The sequence below is a fragment of the Convolutriloba macropyga genome, chromosome 10 (genome assembly GCF_964194025.1).
Source record: "Convolutriloba macropyga chromosome 10, txConMacr16.3, whole genome shotgun sequence".
NCBI lineage: Eukaryota > Metazoa > Xenacoelomorpha > Acoela > Convolutidae > Convolutriloba > Convolutriloba macropyga.
In genome coordinates, this window is record NC_134477.1 from 41,353,584 (window position 1) to 41,380,755 (window position 27,172).

Genomic DNA, 27,172 nt, shown 5'->3' on the forward strand with positions numbered 1-27,172 from the left:
TTCATGTCAAAAAAACGAGCAAAACCAAAAAAAAGATCGAATTAGCTTGAGGAAATTTCAAGAGTTTTGCAACTAAATGCAAAATTAAAACTATCCGTATTTTTTTCGAGCATATTTTATACCGAACAACATTACGCTTTCGACATTTAAAAAACATTACATACTGAGAGTTTTTTCAAAATTTGGGACGTTTATAAAAGTTTTCTGCTGATTAAAGCTTAGTTCAGTTGAAAAAAAGTGTTTTCTAAATTACAAAAAAAAATCAATTGAAATCCGCTGATTTTTCTTGTGTTTTGATTTTTACTCTTGAATAAAGTTTTATCCAAACTCCTCATCAATTGACCACGCCTAAGATGTTTCTAAGTTTGTAACTACAGCTACTAAATTCGGGGCGTCAAATTTGTTAACTTCTGCGATTCTAATAAACTGATAAAAAAAAGAATCACATTCAAACTTTCGTTGGCCATAAGTGTTTAGGAAACGATCTGACGAAACTAACCAGTTGATAATATTTCCAAACCTACATAAAAATATTGGTGGCAGATTCTTACAAAACTATGCATGTTTTTGCAAATATTCTTGTAAAACTCCCAAAAAAACTTTTTCTCTTATCAGGTCCCTGAAAAACTGAAAAACTTCTGTTTATTTGTCGGAATTCCATAATATAGATATTTGTTTGATTGATTAAGGTTTCAAAAGGAGTCTTTCGTTGAGAATTTTGTCCTTCAACTTTTTTGTCCTAGTTAATCAGTATTCTGCAACATGACTCTAATTGCTAATTGATCTTGTATTGTTTTTAATAAATATTGATATAGACGTCAAAAATTTTCCATTTTTTAAATAAAAAACGGCGTTGAATAATTAACAATTGGCTTTCTAAGAGACCGAATAAACTTGACTGCAATTGATTTCAGAAAACAAGAAGTTTATTTTGAAAATCAACAATGGGGAAAAATGCTCTCTTCACTATACAGGAACCTGCTCAATTTAAAAAATGATGAACAATCATAGTTTAATTCTTTTATCAACCATATTTTCTTAATTTCCAATAAAGATTTTTTTTAATATTTATTATTTTTATTTAATTAGGAGGGCAACAGTAATGTAATAAATATGTCACCAACAGAGGTGAGCAAAGAAGATTTACATAAACAACTTGAATTAGAGCTGAAGAACAAAAAAACTCAACAGTTTCTTTCGATTTTTACCTGCATCTTCGGAATATTGCAAGATAGTCAATTGACTGTTAGCCATTCTGATGTAACATTTTGCCAAATCACTTTTTCTGAGAGATTCAGCAAGATGGACCATCTTCTCGCAACATTTTGCAGAAAGATTTTTTCTGTCAATTTAAAATAAAAAACATTTCTCTGACACGATAACTATCTGGTCTCCACTACGGACGTCAATTCAAAACAAACGTTTTCTTTATTTGACTGATACAGTGTTTTAATGAATGTCTACAAAGATTAATTTATATTTACATGCTCAAATTTGCTTCGAATTTGGTAATGCAATTGACAAAAAAAGTTTAAAAAGCAAAGCAATAATTTAGCAATGCCTTCAGCGAGTAACAGAAACTTTTATCAATGAATAAAAAGGATTATAATGTAGATATACAAATATTTATCGCTATCCGCTATCGTGGATTACCCAAAATTTTCAAAAATACTGTTTGCTATGTGACGTACTGGGCACAATATTTTCATAACCACTATTCAATTCAATCACGAATTGGAGTTCTTTTCGCATCTACTGCCATGAAATACGGCGACTTAAATTCTGAACGACGGTTTCTCTGCAAATTTTCGAGCAAAAATCTGAGTCGTATTTTAAATTCTGAAAAACAATTTTAATGCATCGTAGACTAACACACAAATTTCAAACCTAAATGTGCCCGGGTTGAGGTGTCACCGCCATTCAACGCAAAATTACGTAAAATAGGCGGTGCAAGCGGGAAATTTTGTAAGAAAAGCGGTGAATGCGGTGAAATTACATAAATCATGCGGTGAATCCGATGAAAAAATCGTTTATCGCCTGGTAGCGGTGAACTTACATAATTTCACCGCTGAATTTAGCGGTTTACATAAATTCTCCGCTTTTGAAAAAAGATTCCAAACTATGTAAGATAAGCGGTGAATGCAATGAAATTACATAAATTCACCGCCTAACTTAGTGGTGAAATAACATAATTTCACCGCTGAGAAAGCGCTTCGAATTGTCTTTTGTTCAACAAAGTTAATTAACATTTAATAAAAGACGCAGGGAAAATTTACCCACGAATAATCATAGATTTTTTTGAAACTATTTTTAAGCGGTGAATTTACGTAATTTTGACCGCTAGAGTAAGCGGTAAAAATACAAAAAATCACCACTTTTCACCGCTAAAAATTGTAACTTCACCGCTAAACTTACAAAAATTCAACGCGCATGTTTTACAAAGTAGAGTGAATTTGATTTAAATTCAAAAAAAATTTGCTAGATTTTAGTAATAAGTTGCTCAGTGGAACAAGAAGTGGCTGACATCGAGGAGGCTGGAATCCATGCAGGGACGGTAATTTGTAGTAAGCGCTGAAATGCGGTGAATTTTTGTAAGTTCACATATTTTCACCGCATTCACCGCATTTCACTCAAAAATTATGTACGCGGTGAAAATTTGCGGTGAAAAATTCAACTTTTCACCGTTTATCTTACATATTTTTCCGATTTCTTCCCGACCCGGGTGGTCAACATATGGTGCAAAGACATCATTGTTCTTGGTTATGATTGAAACTGTGCAATTTAAATGTTTCCTTTTCACCGCATAAACATATTTATGCGATTAAACATATTTCTGTTCGATACTAATTATTGACCATTCCATTTAAGATTTTGTAATAATGCTTTCAAAAAAGTCAGCCATCGTATGAGCAGGGCTTATTTTCTGATATTCACATTTAACTTAGGTCACAAATTGAAATAACTCAAAAATTCACATGAAATTGAACCCTGTATTACCACCAGCCCTCGTGTTTAGGGCACGCCACGAGCGATTTGTTTACTCACTTCTTAGATTATGCGACATGTGTTGCCTCGCTCCTGAAACAATAATTATGGACCATTTTCCATTTCATCATAAAAAAGAAACTAAAACAAATAATTTACTAAATGACTCAACTACCTAATTATCCCATTTCGTATCAGCGAAAACGCTTGCTCTCGAAAAAGTTTTTCGTTATGATGTGGAATGATTGTTGGAGCTGAAAATTATTTTTTTTTCGTAACTTAGCAAAAGTCAGATCAGCTGCATTAACAATAAGCCGCTATTCTTGACCAACTCTTGAGATTAGGGTGCAGCAACAGAGGCCGTGCTGACATTTGCGACAGTAAGCAAATTGCGATTCATTTTGCTTTAATTTTTGAAGTATTTGCCATATGTATTCACAATGTCTGCATTGAGCATTTGTTGACAGCAGTAAAATATTTGATCACGGTTTTCCGCAATTTACGTCACACATTTCCACAAAGTTACTCTTATCGTCTGTTGCTAGCTAAGCGCGGTAGTTAACACGTGTAAGTATGATTGAAATGAAAGAAAGCGCAATTTGAGTGAGAAATGGACCACCCAATTGATAATTAGTAAGACATACCATGGATAAAGTCGAACGATGTCAAAATTGACTTCAATGTATGCCTGGGTCATATTCGTGTTTAAACATGTAAAACGGCTATTTTAGTGCCTGTCATGGGCGGCCTTACAGCCAATTTTGCCTCAATTCCTACTCTAATGTATGGCTATTTAAAGAGAAATCCAGGATGCCAGATGACAGTGTTATGTGGCATCATAGATTTTTCATCTAGCTTCAATTCTGTGACCTACAAGATTTAAAGAATTCTAAACACTCAGATCTGGCTAACAACCAGTTAAAGAGAAACAAACTTGACTGATTTTCAAAAATGGCTTAAAAATCATTCTCTTTATAATATAAATAGTTATAATCGATCATTAGTTATGACACAAACTTTTTAACAGTTTAACAGTTGAAAAGAAATCAATTGAAGATGTCTTCAATATTAGATTCATAATCAGAGTCGTCTCTTCCTTCACTTTTACTGATGAATTATTAAAAAGTATACCTGTTCGAATTCTCTGTTACAGAAGCTCTATTAAGAGTAAGAGATAGCTTCTCTGTAACTTGGTTTGTTTCTATAGAAAACGGTTATTCGTGCAAACTTTTCCTAATACAACTAAAAATATAGTGGTTTGTGTGGTTGAATTTTTTATCTCTGATTACGAAATCAGATCACCTATCCATCCCAGTTTTGCACCGATAATTGAGTCCAAGAAAGCTGCACTCTGTGTGTGTGTTTTGTTACCGGAACAGATGATGTATTTTACATAAAAGTGATTGAGTTCAGATAATGTTCCGGAATTGAATCTCTAAAAAGCATTCACTATCGCCCGGAGCAGATCGTTTATTTCAACTAAAAGAGAGAGAGCTGCATTCAAACCAATTCTTCCATGTTTTTGGGTGTTGCTACGAACTTTCAACGTTTCGCTGCCACCTATTTCCACGTCTCTTGTTTATCCCAAATGCTTTTTATGGCGGAATAACTGACAAAAAGTCCAATCTCTTTTGTGTTGATCTTCAACTTTTGGTAGAGTTTTTGTCATAAAATTGTTTTTGTTCAGTAATTGAATACTTGACTCAGGCAGTTGAATGAAAACAACTTCATCGTCAATACCACGCAAATCTGTCATTGCCACCTTCAGCTCTGCACTAAGAAAATAAGCGTTCAAGTCTGTTTGTCAATTGTAAATGTCCAAAAAATGCTTTCTATAATTTTCCGTTTCTACAGGAAACAAAAGCAAGCAGAAAACTACAATTTTCATTTTTTAATTGCAGCAGCTCAGCTGGGCATCTCACTTTGATTGCCCTCCTGGCCTTGGATTGTTTTTCTGAATTTTTTTACTTCTCGGGACTTTTTTTGGCGGTTGTTCCATAAATTCATTCTCTATGAAATTTTTGGCTCCGTCAGGATCAGGTTCCCAATCAAAAAGAAAAAACTTAGGCTATTTGTTAACCTTAACATCTCCTCCATTGGTTTCAAAATCGAAATATTGATTTTTCATTTCCATCTGCTGAAGGAATGGATCATTGGTGATAGCCCATTCTTTTCGGAGTTTCTCTCAGTCCACGACATTTTTGATTCGCTATTCTGCTGTAGGAATGTTTGTGACATCAGTTCCAGCAGCAGTGAAACAAAACATCTGCTCATATCCTCGGCGCTCCGGTCCATATTTAAGGTCTATTTCAATCAAGTTTACTTTGCATCAACACAATACCTCCTTTTCTATTACTTTTGTGATGCAACACTTTGATTTTTTTACTTCTTTTGGGATATCAAAGACGTGTTGATTGATCTTTTCTTGAGAGATACTAAATTTATCTTTAGCAGACAATCAACTGATAAGTGCACTTTGGCCTGTGACCAAGTGTTGGTTATGGGACACAGAAATTGAATGTTTTCCTTCAATTGAAGATTTCAGATGGCATAGACATTGGCGAACAAACTGGTAAAATTATCAAGTTTTGCCGAATCGAAAACGAGACGCAAATATATAAGTGTAAAGAACTTAATTAAATTTTTGTTCCTTCTTTTTTGAGGCAATTGAAAGAGAGAATCCTTTACTGAGAATTAAACAGGTTTACTGGTCATTTACTCATTTACCCATTCCCCTTGTTAACAGTTAATTTCAGATGTTTGGAGAATATATTTCTTTGTGATTGTTCTATGCAAACTACTGAAGCTTTCGGTTTCAATGGTGTTGATAATTAGGAACCAATAAACCCATCCATTTACCCATTCATGCAAAACACTCCTTTTCTCACATCTGAAAATTGCCTTTCGTAACTAAAACTATGAAACACTGTGAAAAGATTCAACAAATAATTTTCAGTTTGTCTATATAATCGACCTAACATAAGTTCTCAAATCTTTGAAAAAATAATTGGTACAAACATTCCGCAGCAGAAGAAGAGATTGATAGAGCTTCTCGTTAACACTGTCGTTATAAATACGTCGGTTCCGAAAAAAAACAACGTTGAGGGATTAATGACAATAATCTTATTGTGGCATTTCGATTGATAAAACCGTGTAAACTTTTCAACTACAGATATCATGGCTCAAAAGAGAATTTAGTTTTCTGCAAGATCTCAAGTAATTACTACTTAACAATTTGTTTTAAAAAATCAAGACAATTGAATGGTGACTGTCCTAGACAATGGCTATCTTGTTTACTGTTAAAAATGAAAGAATTATAATTCTTATCCCGTCACTTCTACTCGGATTAGACGTAAAAAGTAACGCCGTAAATAACAATGAATATGAGTGTTTTTTGACAAAGCTTTGTGACTGTTGTCTACCAGAGGCAAAAGCAGGCCAAAAGATACGTAAAAAGGTTTTACGATCCAACATAGATTGTGGATGCTCAAAATCTTGTTGTTATTTATTGGAAAGAGAAAAGTCAAGAAGAGAAAAAGATGAAGTTTTAAAACTTCCCTAAGTTTGTTTGTAAACTTATCTAGGAGCTCTGATAATTCGACAAGAATATGGTTGAGCAAAAAAATTAAATAATTTTGACCAATTATGAATGAGAAGAATTGAGTACTTTAAAAAAAAGGGCACCATTAATTTTCACCGAGGCACCTATTTTCCACAGCTATTAAAATCAGCGGCAATGCAAAATTACCGCCCTTCCCTCGTACGCTAATTTTGGTCGCGATTTCGTCGCTAAACCTGACAGAAAACTCTAGCGACATTAGCACTGCAAAAACTAACAACTAATCCCCGCAAAAGGAACAAAGTAGAGCTGGTGACGAGATTAAAGGAATAGAGTCAATTACACTTGAATTATGAAAACAAAAGATCTTTATACCAAAAATTTGAGCATTTCGATTTTTTTGGGCTCGGCTACTTTCCTAATATGAATACACAAACCAAATGAAAACATGCGTTAAACGACAATTTGCCGAGTATATATACCTAGACAAATTCTCTTTCGCTTAACTTGGGAAATATTAATTGGCTATGTATTCAAAGAAAACACAATTTGTATTTATTCGCATGAATATTTGAAGTTTTTTCAAGAAAAATTTATAATTTTCTATTTGATAAAAATCTGCAATCAAAATACTAGTTGTTTACAATGACAATCAAAGATAATCAATCTCCTTATATTGCCTCAACGAAAAATGCAACATAGTCAATTCGTCTTTCTTTTCGTAAAACATATTAAAGCTGATATCAAATGCGCTTTTTTATTCATTTATACGACTCGTTTGTTTTTCTCCCAACAACTGAATGAAAATTATTTCTTTAACTTGTAAATCAAATACAAGCAACGTTCAGCTGAGAAAAATTTCATCCTAACAAGAATACTACAAAGTCGCCCCAACAATCACTCTTTAAGTTTTTTTCAGAGACTAAGACATTTTCATATCTTTACATCTATTTCCTGGCAATAATGGACATCTTCTACAGGCCTCAACCGAAAAAAAGTACTCGGACTCTATTTTCAAAAACAAGCAAGCAACAAGAAACTTTTTCAAGATCTGTCATCATGAGCTTGAAAGCTTAATAAAATTTGTTAACAGAATTATTACGCCGTTTTAAGAAAACAATTACAACCTATTTATTCATTTTGGCGCTACCAATTGGTGCTGGTTATTAATTATTTGCTTACCTTCAAAAAAAAGTTTAATGGCAACTTGCTATAACTCAGCTGATGCAAAAGTGATCTCGATTTGCTTGATTGTTATTTTGCCATATCCATCACACCATATCGATCAAAAAGCTCTTTTTCAATCGTACTTCGAAACTTTAAAATTCATTACCTCAGTGCATATAGGTTATTCGCCAACAATCAATACATATTTGGAAAGAAATAGTCTACAAATGATACCATAAGAGAGTTCATTGGGAAAGAAATTGACAACATTGAAACTGCAACTTTTTTATCTTTAAAAGGTTTTTGTCCTACCAATCGCAAAACACTCATCTTTAGTCTATTATTCAAATCCCCAAGACAAAACATACCAGTTTTCTTGCTGGGCATACACAGTCAGTTATATTTTTTAAGTAGTTGTATATGAAAAACTACAGTGCTAAAATTGTGTCAACTCATTTTCAATCTGTTTGTAAACCCTCTGAGCGGTCAATTTTAGTCAGGATACACAACGCAATGACAAAAAAAGTAACGTACTTGTATTTTTACATTCAAAAAGAAAACAGAGAAAAACCAGATTCAAGCTTCGTTTCGTTGGTTCTTCGTATTTTAGCACATTTGGCGAAATTAACGACACTGCAAAATTACCGCAAGTAGTATATAGCTGGACCGAGGTGCCCGGGGGGGGGGGGGGGTGGCGACCCACATGTATTAAGATTGGTTATAGCGGTTGTGGCTCGCTTCGGTAGCCCTTGAATTATTTTAGCAATGTATAAAGATAGGAATCAGATATTAATGTATGATATATAAGGATATGAATAAAATTTTATAAGATTAGTTGTATTAAGACAGATTCAACATGTATTAAGATTAGGTATAGAATCTACATGTATAAAGATAACGTATAGCTTCTACATGTATTAAGATTAGGTATAGAATCTACAAGTATAAAGATAACGTATATTTTCTACATGTATTAAGATTAGGTATAGCTTCTACATCTAAAAATAGGTATAGTATTACATGTATTAAGATTGGCTATAGCTTCTCACAAGCATTAAAATTAGTCTTAGATGCTCACATGTATTAAGACTGTTCTTGGATGTTCACATAGTGGGATGATTAAGGAACATCCTAATCAATGTTATTTTTAATTAGTCATTGTAATTTTTTTCATCAAAAGGGAAAGAGCTTGATGAGTACGAAATGCATATTATTTATGACGTCACAAAGAACTCTATAAAATGGATTTATGACGTCACAGAAAACAATAACGAAAATTGATCAACGGTACTAAAGATTGAATAAATTCCTGACATTCCTTATAAGGAAAGCTAATTGATATAAGAAGGATGATACGATTAATGAACTCATTCGATTTGTCCATGTTTAACTTTGAATGTAAAATAAAGCAGCTTTCAAAGTTTTTTTCCCGAACGATAGTTAATCTATTACAATGAATACCAAGACTAGTTATACAATACACTACAAAATTACTCAAAACACTTAAAATCTAATCAGAATCTATCAAGTATCAGCGAAAATAAATAAAGATGACGGATGTAAAACTTTTGAAAGTAGAGTTTTAATTTCAGATCATCAAAGGTTTTGTATGTATTCCATCTGCCTCCACCATTCGCTTTGGATAGAAATAGGAAAGTCCCTTTTTAGTTTGTTCGTACGTGAGAACTTGATGATTTACTGTTTAGAATCCTCTGTTAGTCGAGGATACATTCACTGCTTCATCCAGTACTTTTCTGTACTTCGGCAATGGTCCATCATTATTTTCTTCTAGAACATTCTTGTTGAGTCCCTTGCTGCTGAACTTAGTTTTCTTCGTTCTAGAGTCGTAACAGCAATAAGTTTTGCTACATAGAGACAACATTTCAGTACATCGAAACTCCTCCTTGAATAATCCAGGTTCCCGCTTATCATTTTTCACATGTTTAGGTCAACAAGTTCTCGGAAAAAAATTTTTGTTACAATCAGCGTGAAAATTTTCTACATAGTCATTACTTCGGAGTTCTTTCCAAGTGCTCTTCATTTCGGGACGAATGCATTCATAGAGAATCTCATGAGCTAGTGCCATATACAGAGAGTCAGTGTCCATCTCAAGCTCTTCAAATTTTTTAACATCACAGAACTTGTCAAAAAAGTTGTAGTAAAGCTCTAACATTCTCAATTTTGCATACTGAAGGATAAAAAATCCAACAATTATTGGTTCACGATGTTCAATTGTGCTTTTCACTAGTTCAACTTCATAGATATCTCTCGAAACGCTATTGAGTTTCTAAAAAGACGGTTATTAATTGCTTTATGCGTTTTTTCTTCATTAAGATAGAGAGTTTCGGTGTGTCGACTTCGATCCATAATCTGATAACCATACGAGCTGTTCCCAAGTAACTTCATAGTCTCAGCAACAACGCTCGAGTCAAGATTTTCATCTCCCTTTCGTCTCGCATCAACAACAGATTGCACAAAATCATTGAAGCACTTTTGTGGCGTATACTCAACAAATCGGTATATTTTAGTACAACGTAGTCCAAGCTTCAAGTAAAACTTCAGTAATGGCGTTATAACTATTCCATTATTTAATTTATAACTCGAAATCAACATTCGTTGTGGTTTCATCAATAGATCGTTTTTTTCAGCATACTCTCTCATGAAATCTCCAATAACTTCTCTTCCAACGTTGCTATTTTTGAAAATTGGAGGAAAGTTTGCGAATCGTTCGTAGAGCTCCTCCGGAACTTCGAGGTCACATTGTACATAACCGAATAACTTATCCTCATCTATCCGCTTCAGCAGGATTTCCATGCTTAAGGGTAGTTTGTAGGGAAAATTTTTTCTAATGTGATTTTTCAGAAAAGAGCTCATCTGAACCTGATCCCACCATTCACACTCCCTCATCTAGATAATTTTGTATCCTTTTTTCTCCAAGTGTTTTTTCCTTAACTTATCAGATTCTCGCTTCTGGAGACCATGTTTAAGTTCTTCCTCGCTAAGAGAGGGTTGAGCTTCTCTACAAGGACAGAATTGGTAGTAACATCCGAGAGCTTCGAAAATTGTATTGCAGTGTCCACAAAAGCCATCAACACTAAACCAATCATTTTTTTTTCTGTTTTCCAGTTGTATAGATGCTCTCAATAGTACAGTCTGGTCTGATTGTTTGATAGTAAGAAATATCCATGTTTTCAAATTTTTTAATCTTGTTCTGACGAGCTTTGAGCTTTTGGAGATCAGAATCGAACTCCCACCTAGTGTATAAACCCATTGGCATCGCTTGACACATGGCGAAGGGATACAATTGACTGGCGTCTATTCCAACTATCGCCCTAGAAATGTTGTTTGATGTTCGGATGAATGTCTTGTCTACAACAGCTTTCCTCGTGAAGACAATAGAAGGCCCACCAGTCATTTCACTTCGAACTTTTTCATGTAAATCTTTATCGCTATCGACGAACGGATAAAATTTTGAACTTGTTGACCTGTGAAGACAAATATTAGCCAAATTTGGAAGTGTACAACCGCGCTTCAATATATCAATGTTCCGATTATGATAAAACTCAATCATTTTACTCATTGCAGTCAACGTTGGTACAACGTCTTTGTTATTATACCATCGAAGGAAATCACGAAAAGTTTTCATACCCTCCTTCTTCCACAAATCTGCTAAAAGAGTATAATTTTGTTTTCCTGACAGCGGCTTCTTTTTCAGTCCCATCTCCTTTAGGATTATCTTCTCGTCTTTCCCACGCTGTATTAACTTCTCGAACTCAGAAAACTCCTTCTCCAAAGGATTAAAGTTTTTCAGTTTGCTGAAAAATGAGTCATAGGGAGGAAGTTTGTCACAGTCAAGTTTCGTCAACGAATCAAACCATTCATACGGAAAAAATCCTTTTGTCTCCTCGGACTGATATGCTTTCAGAAATAAATCCAGAGATGTAGCTCCACCGAGAAAGTTCAGAATATCGAGAAACTGAATGTCACCAAAACTAAAAGATATAAATTGGTTTGCCTTCTTTATTACCGTAGGTTGAATAGATCTATCAGTTATTAGAAGAGGAATGAGATAAGTTTTGATTAGGTTAAGGTCATATTTTCCACTGTTGAATCCAAAAACTGGTAAAGTGTCAACATAACTATCAAAATGACGCTGGAGATCAAGGAGCTGCTTTTGCTGGAATCTTACAAAATTTTCAGATGCATTGCTATCTTCCGTTTTGTTACTGATATTTGGTTGAGTTTCGGAAACAACTTGCAATCTAGAGGAAATATCACTCAACCTAGTTTTGATCTCTGCTTCCACCGCCAACAACTTAGGTCTCATGTCCGTTTGTTTTTTGCTGCTAATGTTTCAAGTTGAGCTACAAATGATATGATGAGACGATTAGGATCATCTTCGCACAAGAAAATTGGTTCCTTCAACAGATTGGAGAAAATTGAAACAGATACATGAGTTCCAATCCATGATGTTGTAGCAGAGTTACTAATTTCCGATGAGTTGTCACATATTGCTTCAAAGTCGAAGACGGCAAAATTTTTGAAGAGGGTACAATATTCTGGATAAGCGATTGAGAAGTTTTCAAGTTTCTGAAACAACGTTTCCTTTAACGAATAAACACCTCTCGGATAGATATTTTTCACTCGTTCTTTGCAAGTTCGTAAGTGGCGATTAAAATGTCCAGAGTGATTGAAGAAGACGTCACAGCTGAGACAGCGGAACTTCTTGAAGAATTTGTTGATATCATTTACATAACAGATATGGTTGTTATAGCGAAGTAATTTAATGTTTTCTTCATATCGTTCAATGCTTCGTCGAATAAGTTCGCCAACTATTTCACCATCTTCAATGGTAAAATCACAGATGAAGATATTTTTTTCGACTAAATTTTCAATTACTGGGATTTGATCCAGAGAAACTCCCATGAAGCTTTCAGGATCACAGTCAGTGGCCGAAACAAAATTGTCAAACAGTTGCATTGCATGTGGTTCAACATCTACGGATCCAAATAAATGAATGGAAATTGCGCGGAATAGACATAAGTTATCGTTATAAGGTACATCATGTCCATTTGAAACCCGACAATTAACTTCTGGGTTTCTTAACGAAGGTTCCGGAAGAACAGAATCCAGGCAACCCAAAGGAATATTTTTTAAGAGACCTGCAAAGATGGTAACGTTCGTAATTAAAGCGAATCGCCACATTGAGTTCCGGCGTTCCTGTGTACAGGTTTCAATCAAGTCAAACTTTCCAATTTCACTTTGAAGGTTGAGTAAATCGTTTTTATTGCTCAACAAATGCGCCCTATCCAGAAGCAAATTATTTTCGTGCGGATAATAATAACGGTAGTTGTTGTCCTCTACGTTCTGCGACAGGAACCCCAAAGCTAGGTTAACTTTTGCAGCACATTTGAGATTTTCAAAAACTTCATCAAGTTTTTTTGTTGATTTCGTTGGTGTCCAATTTCGACAGGCTGAAGTTGAAAACTTCTTGTCTTCCATGCTCAGCGTGCACATCTACTAGTAAATGCTGACATGCTGCTAATTCCTCTTTCAATTTTTCACTATCTTCATTCAACTCATCAACTATTTCACGGACACGGGTTGTGTTTAAGCTCCCAACTTTCGTGTTAACTTGGTGTATCTTCCTGCGATGAAGCTGCAGCGAGTAGAAACTTGGAAAATCTCTCTGACAAACAACGCACTTGTTTAAGGTGTTAGGATTTTTCGATCCATGCGATTTGGCAATATGGTACGATAGTTCTGCCGAATTTTTTGTTGCAAAATTACAGTTTCGTTTCTTGCAGTATAAGGTACCGCTAGAACAAGTCTTTCTATGGCGAGCAATGTGATATTTTACTACAGATTTTCCACATTTTTCACAGCTGATCTGTAAATGTCGGTCTTTTGCAGGCATTTCCCAAAAATTAGAAAGTGACTAAATATCGGATTAGGAAAGATAAAATTTTTTAAAAAAGTTAACAGTCAACGTTTCTATAGAAATTCGGTAAACAAGTGGTTCTCCTGTTCCCCAAAAACTTAATGGTTTCTCATGACGATAAAAAAACAGAATAATTGAAACAATAAGTCTATTTACTAAAAATGGATTTATCATGTCATCAACCAATCATAACAAACATTGCATAACATTGGAAAGTTCCGTCAACCTTTATTTATTTACCTAATGTCTTCAGAAAGTTTGTTTACAAGCCATAAGGTTGGAGCGATTAGTTATAATACTAAAAGTAGATTATATATTAAGTCGTCAGCCAATCATAACAAAAGTTACATAACATCGGAAAGTTCCATCAGACTCAATTTTTTTACCTAATGTCTTCGGAAACTTTGTTTACAAGCCATAAAGTTGGAACCATTAGTTATGTTACTAAAAATAGATTTTAATTCAAGTCGTCACCCAATCACAGCAAAGTTTTAAAAACTTCGGGAAATTAAGACAGCCATTATTCGTGTACACAACTTCAACAAATCTGATTTGTTTACTTATGGTCTAGACAAAATTTATTTGAAAAGCAATGAAAACAACCCAAAATTTACCTCAGGTTAAAGATTTTGGAACTTCGGGAAAAGGCGACAGCTTTGTTTTAATTTCTGAGCTTCGTAGAAACCAGACAGCTATAGTTTGTTTACTTAATGTCTAGACAGAATTTGTTTACAAGCAATAAAAATAAAAACATTGTAAAGAATTTTCGTATTACAACGACCTTGAAATTTTGTTTACACCATGTTATCAACTCAAACCCAATAATTCATAGAGGTAATTCACTGTTTACTCACTCAGTTTAGTCTCTTACTATGGTTGAAGCTACGTACGAAAACAGTCCTGAATACTTCAAAAAATTTCAAAAACGATTCAAATACACAATTTGCGACACAGAACCAAAACCTCAAAATTCTGCAATAGAAAATTATGCGTACGGTTGTCATTCATCTTCGACTGTTATCGATGGTTGTTTGTTTGGTTCCAATCATTGGCATCTCATTTTTGAAGATACAGGTCCCAAAGATAAAATTGTTTTTTCTTCGTATGCTCCTGCGACGATACCTTGCCTTGTGACTTGTTTTAAAATCCTTATTTTGCCTACGGAGAAAAATTTTGTTGCTCATGGTGCTATTGTCTCTCGCTTACATGTTGCTGTGGAGTACTTGTCAAAATGTAATCATGTTTCAACCAACAAAACTAAGAAACAACTTCCTCTGCCTAACCTTGTGAAAAGACTCTCAACCATTACTACTACCATACGTGCTTCTACTATCCCCAATGTGACTGTAAAACGTTTTTGTCAACTAATGCTCGGTGAACATTCTTCTTCTCTCTATCAGACTATGGATATAATTTTAAGTGGGCAGGGAAGTTTTGTACGTGAGACTTCAGACTATTTAATAAACTTTCAGCTCTGTAAAAATTCTACTGTCCAAAATAGTACTGTGATAGAACAATTAATTCAATTTCACTCCATATGTTTTAAAAATGCCAACAATTGCAATTCAATTACATCAGGTACAAATGGAAACTTACTGCTATAGAAATAATGAGCAATATAGATGCAAAATAAACCACACAGTTGCGAGTCTGCTGATTGCAGGGGAGACTGAATATCTCTTCTGTGCTCCATAATATCCATCATCATACGTAAATCAGTACATTGCTGTAAGCGGGAGAAAATGTCTTTATAGGCAGTCAGAAGTAGTGCTAACGGATCTGCAAAGTATAGTACGGGGTATGCGTAGCGTTTCGCAAGCTTCACCCAATGTGAACCAATAGAATCAGCTCGCGATGCATTCACAATTATAAAACTGTTAACTGGTAAATTTAAGGGATAATTGTCAGCCGCATAAACACCTCGAAATTTAAATTTGAGATGTTCGCACTTTTGAATATGAATATAAATTTGGTCTTCATCCATTAGTAAGGATTCATAGGTAGAACATTTTTGGATACGTTTCTTGCAGAGTCAATGTACACAGTAGACGATTTTTCTCCCAGGAAAAAAATTTCAATGTTGTTTGGCAAACCAGTATCAAATTTCAGTTCAACCAATAGTGATGAGTTTGTTAGTTCGGGATGAATAAAATCGTGTGTCGCCTCTTGCGTGCTAGTTAAGTCAAAGACCATTATAAAGTGATGCGCAAAATCACTTAGGGGTATTCCATGACCGTTTTCAACATAAGCTAGGGCACCCATTGAATTGTAATACAGGCGCTTGTTATCATTTGTTAACATTGGAGTGCCAGCTGTCGCGAACCCGTTTCGATAGACCGTAATTTCACTCAAATCGAACTTTTGATAGTGGTAGGGATTGATATTGTTAGTTCCAATGAATGCATTGCTCCTGCACAATGCAACAATCAGCCGCCTTATTGGTTCTTTTGTAAAAATATCTTCATGTTTCCAAGTGCGTTGACCTGCTGTTGCGAGGAATGTTTTTGTTATTACTTCATTGTAGCGATACATTGCCGGAGTTTTTAGGAGTGTTTTTTCAATGGCTCCAACAACGATCTTTCTAACAAATAAGTTTGCTTCAGCGATTTTAACTTTGTAATTTTTTGCCGCTGTCTCACTAATGGTAACGAAATCATCTTGCAACCTTCGGAAAGAAAGTCTCAAGGTAACACCACTTACTAGATGTTTTTCAGAGGAAAAGAAATCAACAGCGAGCTTTTCATATAAAGTAATTTTTTCCGATTCTCTCACAGCTAACTGCCTTGCATCCCTTGAAGCTGCAGCAATACCAGCGGGGTTTGGCTCATACTCGTAACCTTGACACTTTAACCAAGTTTTCTTTGCATCGGCTCCATGTGAAAATTTTGTTTCAAAAAAACTTTTATGAGCATAGTGTCCATTAGCTGAGGAAATTTTTATTCCATTTGCAGAAACAGTACAGTCGGCGAACAGTGAATGAAGAACATTGTTGACAAAATATGCAGCATCGGTTGCGGTTGCATCGCCGGTGGCATATCGCAAATCAGTTCCATCAGCATTTTGTATTCGACATTTTACTTCCAAATAAATTTTCTGCAAATCTATGAAATTGTTGCGATCGCCTACAACTTCGAATTCGAGCGATGATCCAGAGGGAGAATAAAGGGGTCCAGTTTTTTGCTCAAATGAATGATCAAAGTTGACTAGCAAAGGTGGTTTTTCAAATAAATCCAAGGAACTGTGAGTGGCTTCGGAAGGTATTACAATATTAATTCGCATTTTTGACTCGAGAGAAAAAATCCAGTCGACTTCTTCTTGGCTGTGGTTTTCGAGAATTGATTTTTTTAGTGGAACGTTTTTTGTAGGTTCGAGGTTTAGCATATCGTTGTCTTCGACGTTTAATAACTTGCCGGCCTCGTGTTATGCATGAATGGAGAGAACCACCAAATTGTTTTCGGGCTGTTTTTGCAACCGTGCTTTTCAACGCCTGCTTTGCCGACTTTCGCTTCGTTGCTACTTCAACCAACTCAGGTGCACCCTGCACTAAAAGCTCTCGACCAATTCTTTTGGCAGCGGGCCATATAATTCTTCTTGCCAATGGTAGAGCAACTCTTCCATTACCTGCTGCGAGAGCTCCAAAGCCGCTTCCTCTTTGACGATAATGACCGGAGAAATGTGGCGTTGACTGTGCTGCTTGGTTGCTGTAGTAAGCTTCCATTTCACTTGATTTTTTGAAACTTTAAGCCTACTATCACTTTTCCTGTACCAGTAAATGGAATAAGTTTTCCGGCTTCGTTCCTCAACTCCACTTTAATGTTCTGAATATTGTTAGAAAGTATGGGCTTGTAATCCAGAATTGTAAATGTCTTGTGATAAATGGGTGTAACAGTGTTTAAGCTGCCGTTTCTTAAACGCCTTTCGGTCTCAATGATTTTAATTACAGGAGCTCTCACGTCGCCAATAATTTGATATTCTATAACGTCTATGTAGACAAATATTAATTGTGAGCCACAGGTTATATCAACTGGAAAATCACTTTGGTGTCTATTGAGAGTTTTGTGTGATTTGTATCCAATATGAATGTATCCATCATGCGAGTTGTCTTTTATACCCTTGAAGCAGAGAATACTTGGAACTTCTTCGTTTTCAAATGAAAAGCCCTCATTCGCTCCGAATTGTAAAACCAGTTTATGAGTAGTTTTGTCAAAAGTAAAATCAAATTGTTTAAACTGAGCAATTCGCCTGAGTTCAACCATTAGTTGATCCAAGCTACTGTAAATGCCTTTGCGAATTTTTCTGAGGTGTCCACTGCGATTATTTGAGGCGTCGAGTTCCACTCCCGAGTTTTTATAAACGACTAACCCGTTTGAATTGACGTTGTTGAGGTTTGATGGGAATGATATTGAAGATAAAGCTACTTGCCATTCTCCATCCAAAATAAATGGTTGAGCTAACTGGTTACGGAATTTTGCCATTGTGTTTTCACCAAAAACTTCCATTGATGCGTTGGATATTAGGTCGATTGTGAATTCCTTGGCAGGATTCATTTTATTCGTCTGCAGTAACTAACACGTTTACTTGGACCAATTCCGGTTCATAAAATTTACCTTCAATTATAACGTTGTTTGCATCTATAAGATTGTACGTTGGTGGACTCACGGTAGAAATTTTGAAAATGGTAAAAACTTCGTCTGTATAATTTTGTTTATAACCTTTTCTGAATTTTTCGTCGTGCTTTGCAATCCGAACAAGGTTTCCTTTTTCGTATTTTGGTTTGTACTTTGTTGTGTTGATTGCTAATCATATTAAAATCGGTTCATGTTTTTTGAAAACTTTATTAGGTGCTAATTGGGTTACCCGGTTAACACGACTGTTTATAGTATTTACAAACTGGGGTAAATCTTCAATATATGTCCCAGTCCATTTTTCTACCAAATATTTGTTAATGATGTTTTTAAGCGATCGAATGTTCCTCTCTGCAAATGCCGACTTGGTTTCGCTTTCTGTTGTATATAAATGAATTCTTTTCTTTTCACAAAATTTTTTGAAATCTCCTTTGAACTCTGATCCCTTGTCTGTCCATACTTTTTCTGGTTGTTTCTTCTTGATCATTTTTTTGAACGCTTCAACAGCATCTTTTGCATATAAAGCTTTCATTGGTTGAACTCGTAAGTAACGTGATAAAACATCCACAGCCACTAACAAATATTTTACACCGTTGTTGTGTTTGGCAACTTTATCCATATACGCAACATCGACAGACCCGATTTCATTTATTCTATATGCAACAGCTTTCAGTCGGGGAAAACTTTTCCTGAATTGTCTGTATTTCGTGTACGGGGCTTTCGACTGAAGGTAGCGAACAATTTTGTCTCTGGTAAAACCGCTAGCCTTCTTCAAGTTAGCAATGCTACCAAATGCAGCACTGCCTTTAGTGTACAATTTGTCTAACTGTTTAACTTGATAGGAAGTAATTCTCCCAGGGGCTGGTTGGTTTGATTTCTTTTTCTGCCTCTTCAAAGTTTCTCTGGTCGTTGTCAGAAGCTTTTGTTTTCTTTCGCTGGGATTTTGAAGCAACTTCTTTGTCCGACTCATATTCCAAAAATTGCAGCTTCTCTTCAGATGAAAAATTTAGAAAATTTTTGGCGTATGTGTTACAAGTCAAATGCGAACCAATATCGAGAAGCGCTAATACACTGAATTGTTCAAAAGATAGTTTACAAGTGGTTTGCTGTAGATTGTAAAGAAATGTAGCAGCAAGAACTTCTGTATTTGTACCATTAATAAGCAATCTCTTTGATGAGTCCAAGGACACAGAATCCGTTTCTTCTATTATCTCCAGTATTTTTCTCGCTCTTTCAAATTTTATCCCCTTCAAGATTCTGATATCATTCAACACTCCTTGTCTGATAGTTGATGTGTTGTCCGTCGTAAATGATTTTTCCATAGAGTTATTTATTGCACTTCTATCATCCACTGAAGCGTTAGTTTGTTGCTCTGTATCCTGTTGCGAGGCAGGGGGAGCTGATGGTGACTTGTTTCTTTGCAAAAGCGATAACTGCTTGGCTGGGTTGTGAACATCTTTGTTGCTGAGTAATTGAGATATATGAGGTTATTCTCTTGTATACATCTGCTTAGGTATTAACACAAGCTCTTCAGTATGCATTTTGTTCCAGATACTCTATGCAGGGTAATGCTATGAGTTGAATGAGATTGGTGCTCGAGGGAGATTGAATATGTTTTAATCGTTCTGTTTTCCCTATTTTCCTGTTCGAAAGGCGACGCAGAGTTTTTTCAAATTTTTTCAGTTCTTTTTTATTGACTGGAACAACTCCAGAGAGTACGTTCATCACACAATCACTCAGAAAGCAAATGAAGTCACCGTCACTAAATAATCTGAAATCAACGTTGGAGTTTTTGTTTGTACTATTTGCCCATTGCTTGAGCATAAGCAAGTGTCTCCTTTTCATTCGTAATTGGTGTAACGACTGCTTCTTGTGCAGGAATGTAAAAAATTGAAGGATCAGGTCCAATAATTTGTGATGCAAATCGTAAACCCTGACTTGTTTTTGGATCCAGATCAATTATTAAATGTCCGTATGGCTCAGCTGTTGCTAATTTGTATGCGTCCTTGATTGATTGGAGACAGTTCAACTGTTTTCCAAGGTATTCAATCTGTTGAATGTCACGCAGTGATTTGATTAAAATTATATGAGTGGTGTTTAGGTCAATTGTTCTCGACCATTTGCTTTGATGAAACAAATTATGCTTCACATATATAACATGAAGTTTACGATGACGTCCAGACGTAGCTATTTTTACAAACTCTTTGTCATTAAAAATTTCCTCGCATGAGTCGTCAAATATAAGAAGACAGTTCGAAAGATTTTTCGTTATCTCCAATCCTGAATATTTGATGGATTCCATGCGTGCTATACTACCTCGCATTTCCCTGAACAGTGGTTGAACTCCTTGTAAAAGTAATAAATTTTCTCAAAGCGCGGATAAAAACTGTTCCCCTGCAGCATGTGAAACATCAGCTCAAGTTTACCGGAACCGCTGGGTCCAACAATTGACATGAATATCCTGTCATGTGTCAGAATTATTCTGTTCATAGTTTTGGATTTGGTAAAATATAACCAACTAAGCTTGACAACAATGCAATCCAAATTGATTTTTCTTCACAACTTTCTGACAAAAGAAAGAGCATAGTGAAGCAAAGGATGATCGTTAGAACTATGATACTGACTTGAACAAAAAATATTACTTCAGACCGTGGCACCGATGAGTTGGAACAGCAACGCCATGGAGGTCTCTCTTTGTTGTTTACATCAAACATTAAATTGCTGACACCCGCATCAGCTTCCTCTCTTTGATGCATTTGAAATAATTTTTTGCCTCAAAAGTTAATGGCAACAAGAACGATACAAAATATCAGATATGTAATTTATTCATTGTTTTCAATGGGCAACTGTTTCATATACCAGAATTCAAACAAATTGAAACCTTTTATGTGAGTTTTTATTTCTAGTTTATAACAAACAATTGATGAGTCATTTTCTTTATACGATGGTTGACTGAAGACTTTCTCAACTTCGGGATGCTCCAAGACATAAACTCGCAACTCATTTGGCATCTCTTTCAGAGTTAGCTCACGTTCCGGTAGTAATTTTTTCAACCTAAAGGGAGGAACTTTTCTGTCCGCCCATTGTTTCCAACGAGGGATTCGGTGCTCTTTTGGTGCCAGCGGTGGCTTCTCGGTTGTTTTGTTTGTAGCCATAATTGAATTGATTCTGCAGTTCGCGAGCTCTCTGTTTATTTTTCACATACAATTGGAAATGATAGAAGTTATCAATCACAGGGAGGAAAGCTCTGAAGCTGTCTAGTTCATCTGGAGATAGCGTAATTGTTGCGAAGTAACGTTTTGCTGCTGTGCTATACAGCGGGTTGTAGCTGGGTTGTTGTGCAACGCCGGGTCTGCTGTTGAAAAAATTTTCTCGCTTCTGTTGATCAACTGAATAATTGTTCTGTATTGGTACACAGGGATCTTGAACTCTGTTGAATAATACTATCGGCTGATTGTCAAGAGGAGTCAAGCAAGTAAATATCTTCAAATTGTCTGACAGATAGGTGGTCAGTGTTGCCGTCTCTTCTCTGTGCATCACTTCGTGTCCACTGTGAAAGTATTCTGGCTTTACGTTCTGCACAATGACTGAATACTTGACAGTTTGCTGTAAAATTATTGGAATGTAGACTGCAAGAAGCAACTGTTTCCTCTAGAAGTATTTCTGAAATGCGGGGACAATTTAAATCTTCTAGATTGTAAACTTTTTTCTGTAACAACTTGCTGAGGACCTCACACTTTTCGGTGCCTTTTGAAAAAAAATAATTCCAGGTAAATCGGAAACTGAAACTTAAGAAAACTGCTTTCAGGTCACTGTAAGGTGTATCGCCGTCGTCCCAATCGAGGCCGTGCAGGTTGTGTGTCAACCAAATAACAGTTTGTTGATCGTGTGCCGGTAATTCTGCAAAGCTAACTGGAGGTTTGAAAAATATTGTATCGTAGTAACTGCAACACAAGCAGAGTTCTTTGATAATGCATCCAATTGAATTCAGTTTGAAACCTTCGAGATCGAGAACAACAGTATTTGCGGACTTGCTTCCAAAATTTTTTAGCATTCCAGCTCAAGGAATAATTGAGAATGGAAAATTTTCACAGATAGCACAAACAGTATTCCTGTCAAATGTCCAAAAAGACAATTATTTATTGGTGAATAACGGAAAGCGTATACATATCCAGGACCACTGTTCCTACAATCTTTTACGAATCCAGCTGCATCGTGTAAAGCCGCATGAAGTCGTAAAACTTTGCTAAATTTCAGTAAAGGATCTAGTAGTGAATTATCAGCTCCTATTAAACCACCATAGGGTCTGAATTTAAGTGCTATTTCTCCGTCAATTTCTGGATCTAATAATGCGCAGGCTGCAACAAAATATAACTGACGATGTGATATGTGACTAAAATTTTGATTACCTATCAGTGATACAGTTTTTTCGTGAATCAGCTTTATTTCTTCTATTCCAATTGTATTCATTACTAAGTGTATACTCAACGCATGGTCTTGCAGCTAGAAAGTTTTATTTATTCAATTATGATTGGCTTTCAACTTGAACTAAATCCTCTGTTCTGATTGGTCGGTTTTGTTTCTCAAACTCTTAAGTGTTTCTCACACTGAACATGTTTGAACACGATCTTTTCTTTCTCTGCTTACTCCATCCTCGAGTATGTCATTTATTAGTTTAAACATCCACAAACAGGTGAGTCGAATTATCTTTGTTTTAGTCTATAATATGTACTCATTTGTGAACATTATTTGCATGACCACAAGTGAGTGCATACTTATACAGGAAATTGTTTGCTTTTTCCGCCCAAGGTTGAAGTACATGTGTGAATGTGTGTGTGTTTGTGTGTGTGTGTGTGTTTGTGTGTGTGTGTATTCATGTATGTATGTATGTATTTATGTATGTATGTATGTATGCATGTATGTATGTATGTATGTATGTATGTATGTATGTATGTATGTATGTATGTATGTATGTATGTATGTATGCATGTATGTATAGGGTAAAAATTTTTGAATTTTTTCCGACAACTTTTCTTACTCAAAGAACATGTTTCACACAATTTTACATTGATTCAAACCGATAAAACGCAAAAAAAATTTTCGACGCCATTTTTCAAAAATTTTTACAAGTTCTGATCCCCTATAGGGCAGAAATTTCAAAATTTGAAAAAAATTTTTCCGACAACTTTTTTTAGTCACAAAACATGTTTCAAACATTTTTACGTTGATTAAAGCCGAAAGAACGCAAAAAAATTTTTCGACCCCATTTTTCAAAAATTTTTACAAGTTCGGATCCCCTATAGGGTAAAAATTTCAACTTTTGAAAAAAATTTTTCCGACAACTTTTTTTATTCACAAAACATGTTTCACAAATTAGCGGTAAATTCTCAAATATGAAAAACTAGATCTGAATACTTTTATCATACACAAATTATGTAATCGCAATGCTAGCAATAGCAGTGCTTAATTTATATCACTGTTCTAAACAAACAAACAGACGCCACAGCAAACAATTAGTCGTAACAAAAACTGGGTCATGCTTGTAAACAAATTGAACCAAGTTACAATCAGCCGAAAGGTAAAATAGAAGAATTTTTTCGAAAAAAAAAATTTCGGAGCTGAGCAGAACCTCAACAGGGGGGACACTATGTATTAAGATAGGGAATGCAGAAATTGTCCCCCTAGGGGGACGCTTAGGGGGACATTTAGTGCGAATTGCATTAAATGTCCCCCTAAGTGTCCCCCTAGGCGGGACAATTTCTGCATTCCCTATCTTAATACACAGTGTCCCCCCTCGCTGAGGTTCTAGTCAGCTTCTTCTACTACTACCGCACTTCCCGGAAAATGACATAAATGCTCCAACTGTCACCCTTTAAACTCAGAGATTTAGAAATTTTCCTAACTTACATATATTTTTTGGTAATGATGGGCATCCTCTACAGGCCTCAACCCAAAAAAAATAATACTGGGACTCCAATTCTTAAAACAGCATCCAACAAGACACTTTTTCACGATCTGTTATCATGAGCTTGAAAACTTAACAAAAAATTAATTAATACGCAGTTAAGAATAAAATTACGACTTATTTATTCAATTTAGCGGTAGTAATTGGTGCTTGTTATTGCTGCTGGTAAGGATGGTAATTAAAAACCAAAATGTGTCTGCTGCAACGCTACACATATTTAATGATTATTTTGATTTAAAAAATTATTGTTTTTTGTAAATTTAAATTTTAATTTCCAGGCCGTGTAGTAATGCTTTGCGTGTGCGTATGTGTGCACATCCTCAAGTATTTTCCTAGTGCTTTGGGTACTAAAAAAAATTGAGCAAAAACTTCAGTTGCAAACAATTTTTGAACAATTATGCTAAAAACAAAAAAAAAGCTAACCGAGAATAACCCGAAACAGACAAAATAAGAAGAAACCGTTCACATGCATCGCAATTTTATTTGAAATTTTTTAAAGGAATGGATTTAATGAAAGTTAGTTGGGCTTTCCGAGCAAAATAGCCAAAAAATGAGTCAAACAGGTGTTCAGACAGTGCTACGATATAAGAAAATGTGTAATTTAAAAAATTTAACGAAGAATGAAAGAAAAGATTCGGGTGGCCTTCAGAAAGTTTTTTGGGTCATTCTCAGAAGTTTTTTTAAAACAGATGCCACTGTGAGCATCTTTTGATTTTTCGCTTTGATAAAAGAAGCGAAAGTTCAAAGATTTTCTGGCCGCACCCCTGTTAAAATCTTACAAACAAAAACGCATATATTGCCAGAGGTCAGTATCCCATACGATTTCTAGTCTATCTGCTGCACTAATCGCAAGTTTGATGAACAGGAATAAAATAGCTTTGCGGAACAGGAATAAAAAAGAGCTTTACACAGTCAGTCGGAGATCTCATAACAAACGAACACCAATATAACTGTGACCCAAAAAACAAGGACCTAAACATCAACATTCAAAACCAAATTGTTGAGATTAAAGTTATGATTGATTTGCAATGCGTCGTAGGCGTAGAGAAGAAAAATTGAAACCGCAGTACGAGCTAGCTCCATTCCACATAGTAATTAAAATGTATTGGTAGGGGTGCTAGCTTTGTAATGTGCCTTGAAGTAGTAAGTAGTAATTTGAAACATCAGAAATATCCTACCATTTTTTGCATGATATACAACTTTACTTCTTATCCCGAACGAAGGTTGATGATCAAAGCAATAAAAACGGTTCTGGCAATCTCATCCTTTAGATTTCAATTTCTCAGTCAAATTAATAACTTTTCACTGCATTGCGATCAGCGGCCGAAAATTTCGAAATTTACTAGAGTCTGTTCTTGTATATTTGGTAAGTATTAACAACAGTCGCTGATTTGTGTGCACAAATTGAAAACTCATTATAACATCCTTTCTATTACCCCAGTCGACTTAGAATGGCTATCTTGCAAGATCTTGCTAGATTCTAGCAGAACCTTGCAAGACGATACATCGTCTTGCACGACTTTCAACCAAAATCTTGCAAGATATTGCAAGACAACCATTCGTCTTGCAAGAATCTTGCAAGATAACCATTCATCTTGCAAATATGCAAAATAATGGAACCTGATTGAACAGGATCAGAATGAGACGAGATTGTTACTTCCTAGCCCTTTTTTCGTCGTTATGGTAAAGTCTTACGACCAAGATAGCGTCAATCTTATTTTTTTCTGCGCAAACCAAAATTTTAACTAAGTTCAGATAAGATTTTATATTACTTTGCTAGATAACGATTGTGAAATGCAAAAGTGTAAATAACTGATAACAAAAAGAATTAATATCAACTACTCTAATTTTTACCAAAAAAATTGTTTAATTGTAGAAAAATAAAAAACATAGTTGAACAGTATGAAGGTTTCGATGAGTACTCCCTTTGTGTCTGTATTGCTCACAGAAACCGTAAAATTTTACCTTTAGTTAACTGAACTTATGTTGTATTTTAATAAAATACAGATATCGATGCAAGTTCAGATTCAAAGTATCTTCTAAAGCTCACTCAAGTATTTTTCAGGAAGTTTTTTTGCGCTAAAGAAATAGTAATGCGTCTGTAACAGACATTGAGAGCAAAACTCAACAGGAACAAATTTGCAAGAATCTTGCAGTGTAATCATTGTTTTTGCAAGGTCTTGCAAGATAGACATCTGGTTTCGACTAGGGTAAAACTTCACATCGGGATGAAAACATTCCCCCTCAAACTTCGGCTACGCCAATGATTTATTCAACGCTAATTTTATTGAACAATTGAACAAAAGAATCGACATGATCTCTATCACACCACTCTATACAAAGGAGAGACAGTCAACTATTGTTTTAATTGTATTTGTCCTTCCTATGTTTTTTTGTTTTTTCCAAATTGCAATTTCCTAGTAGAGAGAAGTAACCAGATTGGAAATTTTGTCCAGTGGAAACAATTAAAAACCGGTCTGTTAGAACAATAGATGGTTTGAATATTATACTAATGCTTGAAAACAATTTTTGATGTGGATCAGAAGTTCGGACTAAATGGCTTTGATTTGGTCAATTATTTGGGGCCACTTACAAGCAGTTAACTCTCATTCGAGTGGCTCCAAAAAATCGTTTTAAAGAAACCTTTTTATGTTTGGTAACTTGAGAAGCAATCGCGTTCTAAAGGCGTCCGTGGTCGTTCGCGTTGTTGTCCAAAACCATCAACGTAATCAAACGTTAGTAGTTTATTGTAAGTTACTTTAACGTAACGTAAATAACTTTTGCTTAAAACAGCTTTTGTTTTTCTTGTTTTTGTTCCACGCAGATCTTAGTTGGTACGTTTCTATGCCGAAGAACCTTTAGAACAATAAAAACATATTTATTTTTTTGTCAAAATATTTCAGGTGCTATGAATCGTTTTCTTCACACTG

General features: G+C 35.2%; 1 protein-coding gene across 1 annotated transcript in view; it reads right to left on the reverse strand.

The window, feature by feature from the left end:
- Nucleotides 1-24,696, reverse strand: part of LOC142348025 (uncharacterized) — a 208,283-nt gene extending 183,587 nt beyond the window's left edge. The window contains exons 1-2 of the mRNA XM_075399192.1: nt 24,666-24,696; nt 3,046-3,078 (exon numbers count right to left, since the gene is read on the reverse strand). Coding sequence (XP_075255307.1) covers nt 3,046-3,064 — 19 coding nt within the window. The 5' untranslated portion in view covers nt 3,065-3,078; nt 24,666-24,696. The remainder of the gene's footprint in view (nt 1-3,045; nt 3,079-24,665) is intronic.
- Between the last annotated feature and the right edge of the window lie 2,476 nt (nt 24,697-27,172).